Source organism: Nicotiana sylvestris, chromosome 10 (genome assembly GCF_000393655.2).
Source record: "Nicotiana sylvestris chromosome 10, ASM39365v2, whole genome shotgun sequence".
Taxonomy (NCBI): Eukaryota; Viridiplantae; Streptophyta; class Magnoliopsida; order Solanales; family Solanaceae; genus Nicotiana; species Nicotiana sylvestris.
The window spans coordinates 110118254-110131156 of record NC_091066.1 but is presented as its reverse complement, the minus strand read 5'-3'; the positions used below and the strand labels follow the sequence as shown (position 1 = coordinate 110131156).

Below are 12903 nucleotides of genomic sequence, written 5' to 3'. Positions count from 1 at the left end.
TTTCCCATCACTTCATTATGGGAAACACGGAGACTATCTGTACGCGGCAAAATCAAAGGACTTGATTTCTTGCTGTCAAGTCACTTCAAAAGAATGCCTTGAAACCCCGAGGACGGGAGTCCACGAATGAGTTCCCGACCTCGGGGCTCGTCGAGTCCCGACTTAGAGAAAACGGAGTACGAAGCCAAGACGAAGGGGGATCTCCCAAGGCACACGGCTAGGCCTGACAGGGCTGGCCTATACAGAGCCTATGCTAAGGCATCGCGTCAAGCCATCCCATCTCCATACTTTGTAATTAATTTCCACGTACTTGTAGCTGAGTTTCCCTCCTATATAAAAGGGACTCACACTACCTTGTAACGGACTGATGTTGCTCCATTTTCTCCACAAGTGCAATAATATCTCTCTCTCTTTTCTTTCTAAGCTTGTTAATTCTCACTGGTCCAAGGCCACCTCGATATTCATCGCGTTCTTACTCGTTCTTCATCTTATACCTTAGTATTGGCCATAAAGAGCCTTGTTTGATTATATATTCAACTGTTATCCCATCCCCGACTATCCCCGATAGCCAGAGCTCGATCCTAACATCGACCTCGAGGTCCTTCATCGACCAGACCTGTATCCTTGCAGCAGGCCCTTCAGTTTTATTATTATCTCGTTTTAGCTTGCATTTAATCTTCAAACTCCATATTATTAGCATCAACTGCTCTAACAACTAGCTCGGGAATAGATCACATATTTTTAGAATCTCATTTACAAATTTAATTGTTGTTACCATTTTCACGGTAAACACTTTCAACTGGAGCTACTGGTGGCTCCTCTGTCGCAGCTCGCAATGCCAATCCAAACTTGTCCAACACTCAGAATGCCAATCGAAATGCCAAAATACGGAATTGTCATCAAACATCCTATTCTTCCAACTTCCAAACTTAAGAACTACCAACTTACGTAACAAGCAATTAATTCACTTTCGAGCCCCTTGGGCCGACTCCAAATTATCCGACTAAGTTTGAATACCTATAACAAACTTGCTTAAATTCTAAAACACAAATTCAACTCTGAAATTCCAAGATTCCACTTCAAACCAAATTTTCTAACATTTAACTTTCAAAATTTCCAACTTTTGATATGAGGCGCTGCCTCGCTCTTGGACCACCCCAAGCTCGACCCGCACATACGTTCAAGTCCAAAATTACTATATAAACCTATTGGAACCTTCAAATCCTAATTCCAAGGTCGTTTACTCAAAGTCAAACCTTGATCAACTCTTCCAACTTAAAGCTTCCAAATTGAGAATTACTTTTTCAAATCAATGACAAACCTATCGAACATCGAAACCAACTATACAAGCAAGTCATTATGAATTATATAAAGCCACTCAAAATCTTAGACCGCTGAACATAATGTAAAAGTACAAAAAGACCGATTAGGTCGTTACAATACAAATTTAAAGAAATATGTGTAGTATAAAAGGGTGATTGATGTTTACCTAACATACATCAAAATCCATTAGCTATGTCATAGTGGAAGTAATTCTTTCAATTAAATCAAATTCTATCCTGGAGAGATATTTGGAGCAGTAGATATGGTTTGGGCATTGGATGAAGGGTTAAATAGTCGAATAACTTGAATGATCATTACAATTAAGCCCTGAATCGTATTCAAAAGGAGAACAACAATATAAAGATGTTTTGTATCCTAACTTAAGTCAGTCTTGATGGATCACCACATCTGATTGGGTAACTGACTGTGAGATGTCAGATGCCAATAAGTTTTCACGACCATATTAAATTTTAGGTCTTTATGATGATGTGTATTTATACAATTTGCGTTTTAATTTTTCACTATATAAGCATGGATTCGTTCCATAGAAATTTAAAAACATCCTAACATTGCTAGCCATGTCGAGCAGAGAAATATCGATTAGTGAGTATTCTTTTCAAAGGACTGGAATGTTAGTGATTAAGGCACTTCTAATCAAAGCAACTATTCTGGTGATCTATGTCCCGATAACACTCAAATTGAGTTTGATACAACCTTCTGCTAGAGAGGGATGATAATTTTTGTGAACTGAAACTTTCAGACCCATGTGAGTGTTACTGTGGTTTATGACGTAGTTGGGCATATTGGCATGCCGAATCACAACGCCTTATTCGTGATATCGTGGCTTTTATCCCGACAAGGTTCTCTTCAACAATGCCTCGAACTAATTGAGAGTCATGGGAGGCTGCATAAAGGGGATTAGGAAAGAGAATAATTGATTGTTATTAAGACGTGGTAGATTCTACATGCTTAAGTTGGTTGAGGTACAAGAGGCATCAACCGACAAGAGTTTGACAGCAGTTTAGAAAAGAAAATACGACAGAAAAGAATCCATGTAAAGAGAAGCAGAAACCACAGCTAAAAAATAAAATAACCCAAGCAATAAAATAAAAATAAAGGTAGTATTAGAAATCTAAGAATAGGAAATACGGGACTACACTAGTGCTACAAGTATAGAAATGCAATAGATGTACGAAAAGGAATTACGCACGACTACTTACTACCCTACTATCCTAATCCTCGACTTCTACTCCCTTCTATCAAGTATCATGTCCCTAGCAAGCTGAAGATGTGTCATGTCATGCCTAATCACCTCTTCACAATACTTATTCAGCCTACCGCTACCTCTTCTTAGCCACATCATAGCTAACCTCTCACACCTCCTCACTAGGGCATTTGTACATCTCCTTATCACATGCCCAAACCATCTTAGTCTCGCTTCCCGCATCTTGTCTACCATGAAGGCCACTCGCACCTTGTCCCAAATATTTTCATTCATAATCATATCTTTCTTAGTATGCCCAAACATTCATCTCAACATCCTCATTTTCCCTTATCATCTATCCCGCTCTAGTATGATGTATGACATCATCATCAATCTCTCAATTACTTTGAATTATAGACCCAAGGTACTTGAAACTTCCTCTCTTGGGGATGCCTTTTGTGTCCAGCCTCACTTCCGCATTAGCTTCCTAAGTCACGTCACTAAACTTGCACTATAATTATTCTGTCTTAGTCTTGCTCAACCTAAGCCTTTTAGACTCCAAGGTCTTCCTCCAAACCTCTAGCCTATCGTTAACACCGTCTCACGTCTCGTCAATCAGAATTATGTCATCTTCAAATAACATGCATCAAGGTATTTCCCTTTGAATGTATCACGTCAACTTATCCATTATCAAGGCAAACAAAAACGAAGAGTTGATCTCTAGATGCAACCCCATTATGATGAAAAGTGATAAGAGTCTCCTCCCACCGCCCTTACCCAGGTCTTGGCTACGTCGTATATGTCCTTAATCGCCCATGTGTATGCTACATGTGTGCCTTTTTCTAGGCCGATGAACCCCATATGTAAGTCCCTCTTCCTCTCCTTATACTGCTCCACCAACCACCTAACAGGATGAATGACTTATGTACTCAATCATCCCGGCATAAATCCAAACTGGTTCTCACAAATAACACACCCTTCCTCACTATCATCTCCACCACCGTATCCCAAACCTTCGTAGTGTAGCTTAATAGATTGATACCCTTATAGTTATTGTAATTTTGAACATCACCCTTATTTTTATACAATAAAATTATTGTACTCCACCTTTATTCCTCGAGCAATTTTACCATCCTAAAAATGATAGTATTAAATAACCCAATAAGCTATTCCAAACCTGCCCTTGCCACTATTAGTGTTATTTTGTAGAATTTTCAGGTTACTTTGGTTCCGCACTCAATTTTGCTTGGTTGAAGTTTCCCTCATTCTAAGGGAAAAAATTGAGACCGCGTGGCACTGACGTTGGTGTGCGTGGGCAGTCTTATTTTTACCAAATCTACTTGAATTTGGGATGGGACGGGACGAGATGGACGACTGAGATTGATCCTTGCCAAGCCATCCTAGATTCTTGCCCCTACCCTTAAATTCCCTTCCCTTCCTCCCTAGAGAGCCTTTCTTGCTCTCCTCCTGCGTTTCATAATAATAGAAGCCTTTTTCGAACGTTCTCCAGATCCATCCCGCTGTCTTTTTATCCGAATTTCCCGATTTATAAATGTATGTATTAATTAATAATCGCTGTTTCCAAAAATCATAACTGTGGGATTCCCTTTTTTTATTATTATTTTTTTTAATTTTTAAATTTACGCTCTTAATCGTTTCAAATTCAAATTCATTCTTTTTAATTGTGGGTGTACAGAATCATTGTGTGAGATTAGTTTCAGCATATTTATACTTGTATTTGCTGATTAGAATCCAATTGTATTTATTTATTTAAAAAAGAAAAAAAAACCCTAGGATGGAAGAATGTAATACGCCAGCAGTTGGAGATGTAGAGGAGGGTGAGATCTCAGATTCGGCATCGGTTGAAGAAATCAGTGAGGATGCCTTCAATAAGCAACAAGACCCACCTACATCTACTACTGTTACTACTACTGCTACTACTAAGGTTGTCAATTCGAATAATCAAAATCAAAATTCGAGTACTAGGGTTTGGACCATGAAAGATATATATAAGTACCCAATCTCGAGGGACTACGCACGGGGTTTGTATAACCTGGCTTGGGCTCAGGCTGTGCAGAATAAGCCTCTAAACGAACTCTTCGTCATGACTACTGACGACAACTCCAAGCAGTCTGTGGAATCTTCTTCTGATATGGTGGAAAAGGTCATCATTCATGTGGACGACGATACTATGGAGGAAGGAGAGTTGGAGGAAGGCGAGATCGACTCGGATGCTGATGTCGTTGTGGTAAATGGTGGTGCTACCAATAATGATGATGAACTTAATTCCTTTAAAACATCAAAGGAGGAGGCAAATTTGATTAGGGAACAACTTCTTAGTGTTACTGTAGACGAAATGGAGAAGTAAGTAAAGTGGACTATTTTTTTGGAGTTTTGGATCTAAAACTGTATTTGCAAAATAACTACATACACAAGAAAGCTTTTCTCAGAAGTTGATTGCAATTAAATGGTTTTTTTGACTAATTACTTATGCTCTATCTGTCTGCTGTTAGATCCTTTCCTGTGGTCTGTTCCAAATTGCAAAACTCATTGGACAGCGTGGGGGAACTAGCTGCTTCTCCAGATTCCGACGACCTGGTTCAACTGTTTATGACTGCAATTCAAATCGTAAATTCTGTAAGATGGCGCATCTTTCAAGCCAATTCCATAACTGAAAAAAGTGTGGTTTTCTGAATGCTTAAATCTCTTTCTTTTGCAGGTTTTCTGCTCCATGAACCAGAATCAGAAGGAACAGAACAGAGAGATTCTATCTAGGTTTTTGTTGTTTCTTTTACATTTGCGTCTTGTGATTGACATCGGTATATATACTAGTTCCTAGTGCATTTGGAGACTTTACGGTCATTCTAACTTGCTTGCAGGTTACTTCTTCATGTAAAGAGCCAAGTACCTGCTCTTTTGTCTTCTGAGCAGTTAAAAGAGGTATGTTTTCCATAAAAGTACATATATATATTGAGAATGCTTGCCTTACTGGTAGCTTATGCTGTTTAATTTATGTCCCAGGTGGATGCGGTGATTCTCTCTATAAACCAGTCAGCTGTTTCTTCAATTACTGAAGACAATGACCAGGACAATGTGATCAAAGTTGTTAAAGTGTTAGATATGAATGATTCTCATTCATCTTCTGAAAATGCAAATCAGGATTGTACTTCTGTAAAGAAGTGTGATTTAGATGTTGAGTCTACCAAATCTTCAGGTCCTAAGGAGCAGAATGTGTCATTTGAATATATAAAACCAGGATTAGCCAATTCTAAAGCTAGAGGGTTATCTGTTCCTCTGTTAGACCTCCATAAAGACCACGATATAGATACTCTTCCGTCGCCTACGCGAGAAATTGCACCAATATTCCCTATTGCAAAAGCATCCACGCAGACACATGGAGTGGTGAAACCGGAGTTGCCCATGTTTACGGGTGCTCTTGAGAAAGGGAGCTCCTTATTGCATCCTTATGAAACTGATGCCCTTAAAGCTGTTTCCTCCTATCAACAAAAATTTGGTCGAAGTTCCCTTTTTGATAGTGAAAAGTTTCCAAGTCCAACCCCATCCAATGAGGGTGATAGTGGGGAAGGGGACACCGGCGGGGAGGTCTCCAGTTCTAATGTTGGACATAATGCCAGCGTTCTGAATGCATCTAGCACTTGGCAACCAATAGTTTCTTCTGTTCCCCCGACAAATATTCTGGCTGGACAAGGGCTTGGAACTGCTCGGAATGCAGATCCTCTTAGTTTTCTGCCAAATCCTTCTTTGCGATCTTCTACTGCAAAAAGTAGAGATCCCAGACTCAGATTGGCAACCAGCGAAGCAGCTGCTCAGAACTTGACTAAGAAGATGTTGCCTATCCCAAACATTGATTTAAAATTAGAGGCTTCTTTAGAGATGATAGGTTCAAGAAAGCAGAAGATAGTAGAGCAACCAGCCTTTGATGCTCCATTGTTGAAGAGACAAAGAAGTGAACAGACTGACTCAATCATTGTGAGTGATGTGCGACCTTCGACTGGAAATGGTGGTTGGTTAGAGCATAGAGGAACTGTGGGATTGCCAATTACGAGTAGTAACTATGTTACAGATAGCAGTGACAATGACACTAGGAAATTGGAGCAAGTAACAAGTAGTGTCTCTACTAGCAATACTATACCTAGTGTCATAGTTAATGCTGATGTGAACTTGCCATTGACTGGTACGTCTGCAAATTTGCATTCTCTATTAAAAGACATCGCTATAAATCCTTCAATATGGATGAATATAATCAAGTTGGAACAGCAGAAGTCTGCAGATGCTTCTAAAACTACCACAGTAGCTTCTAGTTCTAGCTCTATTCTTGGAGCAGTTCCATCAACGAACGTAGCTGCTCCCAAATCTTCTGTGATTGGGCAGAGATCAGTTGGAATAATTCAGACTCCTACACAGACAACAGCAGCAGTAAGTTTATTTACAACCTTTTGAAGAATGAGTTCATTTGCAGTGAGTTCTTTACAGCTTCTATTGCACATTCTGCCTTACTTTTTAAGGTTTCTCCTTTTCTCTAAACAGTGTTTGATATTTTTTGTTAATTTAGTTATCCTCCAAATATCTACATTGTCGGGATTTGCAGGATGAAGTGGCTAAAGTCCGGATGAAACCTCGCGACCCTCGGCGTGTTCTTCATAATACTGCAGTTCAAAAGAGTGGGAATTCTGGATCTGCTGATCAATGTAAAACGGGTGTAGCAGGCACACAAGCAATGATAAGCAGTCATTGTGTCCAAAGGCCAGAAGACCAGTTGGATAGAAAGTCTGCTGTGATACCTTCTACTACACCACCAGACATTGCTCGCCAATTCACCAAAAATTTAAAAAACATTGCTGATATGATCTCTGTTTCACCAACATCCACATCACCATCAGCTGCTTCTCAAACTCCAGCACAACATATGCAAGTTCATCCTAGTAGATTGGAAGGAAATGGGGCGGTTTCTGAGTCAAGTGAACTGCTGACTGATGCTGGCTTAGCTTCTGGAAAAGCTCCTCCTGGTTCATTGCAACTGCAGAGCTCTTGGGGAAATGTTGAGCACCTATTTGAAGGGTATAGTGACCAGCAGAGAGCTTCTATTCAGAGAGAAAGGACTAGGAGGCTTGAGGAACAGAAGAAAATGTTTTCTGTTCGGAAGCTCTGTCTTGTTTTGGACTTGGACCATACTCTTCTCAATTCAGCAAAGGCAAGAATCCTTTAGACCTCGTAGATTCTGAGCTTAGTTTCTGTGTAGTGATTATTTTATGGTCTTGTTCTTTTTCAGTTTGTTGAAATCGACCCAGTCCATCAAGAGATATTGAGGAAGAAAGAGGAACAAGACCGTGAAAAACCTTATAAGCACCTCTTCCGGTTTCCGCACATGGGAATGTGGACAAAATTACGGCCTGGGATCTGGAATTTCTTGGAAAAGGTAATTGTTTTTCTAATATATGTGTGTATGTATATATAGCTAGAGATCGGATATTGAATGTTCCCTTTATTTTTATCTTTTTGTAATAATGTGCTGGTTTAGGCTAGCAAGCTTTTTGAGCTGCATCTCTATACCATGGGGAACAAGCTATATGCCACTGAGATGGCAAAATTGCTAGATCCAAAAGGGGATCTGTTTGCTGGACGAGTGATCTCCAGGGGTGACGATGGAGATCCACTTGATGGGGATGAAAGGATTCCTAAGAGTAAGGACTTGGAGGGGGTTTTGGGCATGGAGTCTGCTGTTGTGATTATAGATGATTCTGTGAGAGTCTGGCCACATAACAAGCTAAATTTGATTGTTGTGGAGAGGTAATTGCATGTTTGATGTCATTCATGAACGAGTTCTCAAGTATATCTGCGTACTATGACAAATATTGTGCTGTTCAAATGTCTATGATTAATATTTTTGTATCTATAGGTATATTTACTTTCCTTGCAGTAGACGACAATTTGGTCTCCCTGGTCCTTCTCTTCTTGAGATTGATCATGATGAAAGACCAGAAGATGGGACATTGGCCTCTTGTTTGGGGGTGAGTTGATGTTTGATTTTGTATAAGAAGTCTCTAGGAAAGTAATTTCTTGGTACTAATATTCTGTATCATTTCATACAATTAGGTTATTCAAAGAATACATCAGAATTTTTTCGAACATCGGTCCATAGATGAAGCTGATGTTAGGAACATCTTAGCCACAGAACAACAGAAGATTCTGGCAGGTTGCCGTATTGTCTTCAGCAGAGTATTTCCTGTTGGTGAAGCCAATCCTCATTTTCATCCTTTGTGGCAGACAGCTGAACAGTTTGGTGCTGTCTGCAGTAGTCAAATTGACGAGCAGGTTACCCATGTGGTTGCCAATTCTCTTGGGACAGACAAGGTGTGTTATTTTTCCCAATATTATCACTTTACACTGCTCACATCCCATACCCATTTGCACCAAAAATTAGGGAAAGAAACTAGTGGCCCGCTTGGGGAAATGAGAATGAAATGTTTTAAGTAAATGTAGAGAGCTGCTGGTGGAGAAGTCTACCGTACGTGATCTGTGTGATTGAGTCACATCATTACTTAATTATTCTTAGTAATTGAGTCACATACAATACGTTGCATGTGGATTAAATCGACGCTAAACTATTTATGTGGAAGGTATCTTTAGAGGTTTAATTGCAAGTTTGTCTAACAGGTTAACTGGGCGCTTTCCACTGGTCGATTTGTTGTTCATCCTGGCTGGTACGATCTTTTTATTGTACGATTGCAGTCTTATTACTACCATTGTAATTTAAGTTGGTTCTCTTTCTTGATTTATCCACCAAAAATAAAATAAATAAATTGCAGGGTGGAGGCATCAGCTTTGCTTTATCGGAGGGCGAATGAACATGATTTTGCTATTAAACCTTAAAATTAACACCCTTTCCATCTTTTGATAAAGAAAGCGAAAAAAAGTCCAGAGATGATATCAAGAATTGGATGGGTGTTAGAAACGGAAACAATAGCTAAGCCAATCAGGCAAAGGGTGAATGGTTTGAGGATTAACTTAAGCTTGATTCCAAAGGAATCCGCCCAAAACGCCTTTGCTACATTTGGCCTGTCTATAGCAACCCTAGGACAACCTTGGCTTGACCAATTTTTCACATCCTCACTTGGGTTTTTGATTATTCCGAATTCCAAAGTAGAATGGGACTGCGGCTTTATTTTAGATAAGTATTGCGTAGCGCGTGTTTTATTCAACCACATGAAAACACATTGATTTTGCAGCTGATGAAAAGGGGAAGGAGGCGATGAGAACTTGTCTAGTTGTCTGTTTGGCGACATTCGATAAAATTGGAAACGGATAAAATCATTATACAGAATTTAATTTTTCGGTGAAATGGGTAACTGGAATCCTTTTCGTGGTGGCAAACAAGCAATTATTCAATGGACTAATGAAAATTGTTGTTTGATTAATACGCTAACTACAGCTAGAACTGTCAAAATAGGCTAAAATTCAGCCCAGCCTTGTGGGCTTTTAAATATGGTGGGCTAGGGTGGGCCGGTCCTTTATGGTCCTTAAAATGGCCAGCCTAACCCAATCCTAAGAGGGCTGCCGGCTACGGCGGGCTGACCCTTCAATGTTTTTAGAATTTTTTTTTCAAATCTTTAGATATTTTTTTGTGACATAATCTCTTAATCATATGAATGACTTATTTATTTAGAGTGTACAAGAATCTTGATATTTGACAAGGAATCTCGTAATTAAAATGCAAATTCTCTATATCTCTAGCTCTCATTTTTCTAATGTTACATGAATATTTTTTTAGTACATTTTTTTCACTTTCCTTAGGTTCAGGAATTGCATTAATTAATTTATATGCTAAGGTTTTTTTAATTTAGGTTTAACATTATTTGTTGATTTCATCATTATAGTCCATAAATTTTTAAAATTCATGAAATTTGTTAGTGTTTTCAATTTTCTTTGTGTATTAAAACTTGACCTTTTCCTATACTAAAGAGCAATTTAATAATTAATAATATATTAAAGTACCAAACAAATTATTGGCCACTTAAAGTAATATTTTCTTTTGAAAAAAAATTATTATTGGCCACTTAAAACTTTCCTAGTTCGTTGTTAGTTAAACAAAGGAAAAACTAATTTTCTCATACTACATGCATGTCAAAAATATAAATTCTAGTTGATATGGAAAGGTAAACGAGCAATCTAAGATTGGAAAATGAGAATAATAATTAATATTTTTTAGTTTTTAATTTTTTTAAATATTTAAATTTGAATTTAATTAATTTTTGGCCTATAGGCAGGCCTAGGCCTAGCCTCGGTCAAGCCTTAAGGGCCAGCGGACGAACTTGGGCCCGGCTTATAAGCCTTAATTTTACCCTCAAATAAGGACTTTGTGACGATGTAATTTGTCTCTAAGCCGAAAAGGACATTTCCAAGTTCCCTGCTTTATACCGGATTATCTGCCATGCATTTGGATTTTATTTTTAATAATTTTATAAACTTGTATAGGTAAGATTTTTGCCCGCTACTCCCGAAAGAGTAATTTAATAGCTTTATGATTTTTAAATAACAATAAAGTAAATCTTCAAGGTTATATTTATTTGCGAAGATATGGAGAAACGTTATCAACATATAATGTTCAATTCTAACCACAATAATTTATCATGGTTTTGGGGTGATTGTGTTATATTGAGGTGCAAAAACATCAATTAACTATGGCTTATGTTAGTATATATTTGGGGGCCGTATTATGTATTTATTAGGCATGGTGCAAACATAAAACACTAGGTGTGTATTCCTATTTTTGTAAATAGATTGGTGCATACACAGTGTAGGGGACCCAAACTACTCGTATTAATGTGCATCGTAGGTTAACAACTACTCGTATTATTGTGCGTAGTAGGTTTATTTTTGGCGGGAATTTAAACGACGTAATCCTCATGTCAACATTTTATACTATATTCTTTTTTCTTTGTTTTCTCTGATATTTTAAGATGTTTCCGGGGCCGTCTCAACATGATTGGGGACTAAAATCAAATTTCAAAGAAAGACCCTAAGTAAAAAGATAACTTGTAAGCTGTGGTAAGTTGTCGATTGAGAGATCTTTCAATATTGAGAATCAACAACAACAACAACAACAACCCAGTATAATCCCACAAGTGGGGTCTGGGGAGGGTAATATGTACGCAGACCTTACCCCTACCCCGAAGGGTAGAGCCAATATTGAGAATAAGAATAGTAAAAGAGAGAATGAAAAAGGTAAATATATAAATAATAATGTGGCCCCATATTAGTTATTAGGATATAAATGAGGCAAAAAATAAAAAAAATAGTTACCCTACCCATGTAAGGAAACAATTCATTAAAAATTATTCCATTCTCTAATTATTACAACGATCCTCATATTAAAGTTATTGTACTTCCGGTCCAATTTTTTTTTTTAAAAAATTTAAATGTACACATTTTTTTTAATAATACATATTTAAAGAAAAAATGGGGCACCAAAAAGTTGGGGCCCCAAGTAATTGCTTTACTGGCCTTATAGTCGAATCACCCATGGATGTTTCACATTATTTTTTTTATACTAATATTTTTTTATTGAACTAAATACTTGTATGAAATTCACATATTTTGTTTCTTTTAAAAGTATTCCGGGACATAAGTGCAAAGTCTGGTTGTAATCCGAATTGGTGTGATGACGCAAAAGGGCCACCACTCGTTTTGAAAGTAAATTCTGTATTTCGAGGCCTTAAAAACCTCTTTTTGTCTCACCTCTATTTGCGTGCGCAGTCCGGGCACGTTTCCGGAAAGCTTTTATGTGAAAACTAAGTGAAATAAGAAAATTGACTTTTAAAATTGAATAAAGTTGACTTTGGCCAACATTCTTGGAAAACGGACCCGGACCCGTGATCCGACTGTCTCGTAGGGTCCGTAGTAAAATATGGCTCTTGGGCGTATGCCTCGAATCGAATTCTGATGTCCCAAGCCCGAGAATTGAATTTTAAAAAAAATTATTTTCTTGAAAATATAAAGGTTTTTAGAAGTGAATTGATGCATTTTATTGATAGTATCGGGCCCATATCTTGGTTCCGGAACCCGGTACAAGTTTGAAATAATAATTAAGTTGAATATGTAAAATTTGGTAAAGATCGGAATTGGTTTGGTATAAAATGGACCTATAGTTGAGAAAATAGTAATTTTGATGTTCTTGAGTGATTTCATAAATTTGAGGTTTAATTCATAGTTGTTGATGTTATTTTGATGATTTGATTGCACGAGCAAGTCCGTATGAAGTTTTTAGACTTGCGTGCATGTTTGGATTGGAGCCCCGAGGGCTCGGGTGAGTTTTGGATAGGACACGGAGTGAAATTGGACTTAGGAGCAAGTGCTGG

General features: G+C 38.1%; 1 protein-coding gene across 1 annotated transcript; it reads left to right on the top strand.

Annotated features, from left to right (window-relative positions):
• Positions 1 to 3899: 3899 nt before the first annotated feature.
• On the top strand, positions 3900 to 10270 carry LOC104248502 (RNA polymerase II C-terminal domain phosphatase-like 3). Its single transcript, XM_009804770.2, has 13 exons — positions 3900 to 4081; positions 4307 to 4891; positions 5041 to 5164; positions 5247 to 5302; positions 5407 to 5467; positions 5549 to 6964; positions 7137 to 7739; positions 7818 to 7964; positions 8067 to 8335; positions 8445 to 8556; positions 8642 to 8899; positions 9203 to 9249; positions 9355 to 10270. The coding sequence occupies exons 2-13, from the start codon at positions 4323 to 4325 to the stop codon at positions 9416 to 9418; spliced, it is 3726 nt and encodes a 1241-aa protein (XP_009803072.1). The 5' UTR covers positions 3900 to 4081; positions 4307 to 4322; the 3' UTR covers positions 9419 to 10270.
• The last annotated feature ends 2633 nt before the right edge of the window (positions 10271 to 12903 follow it).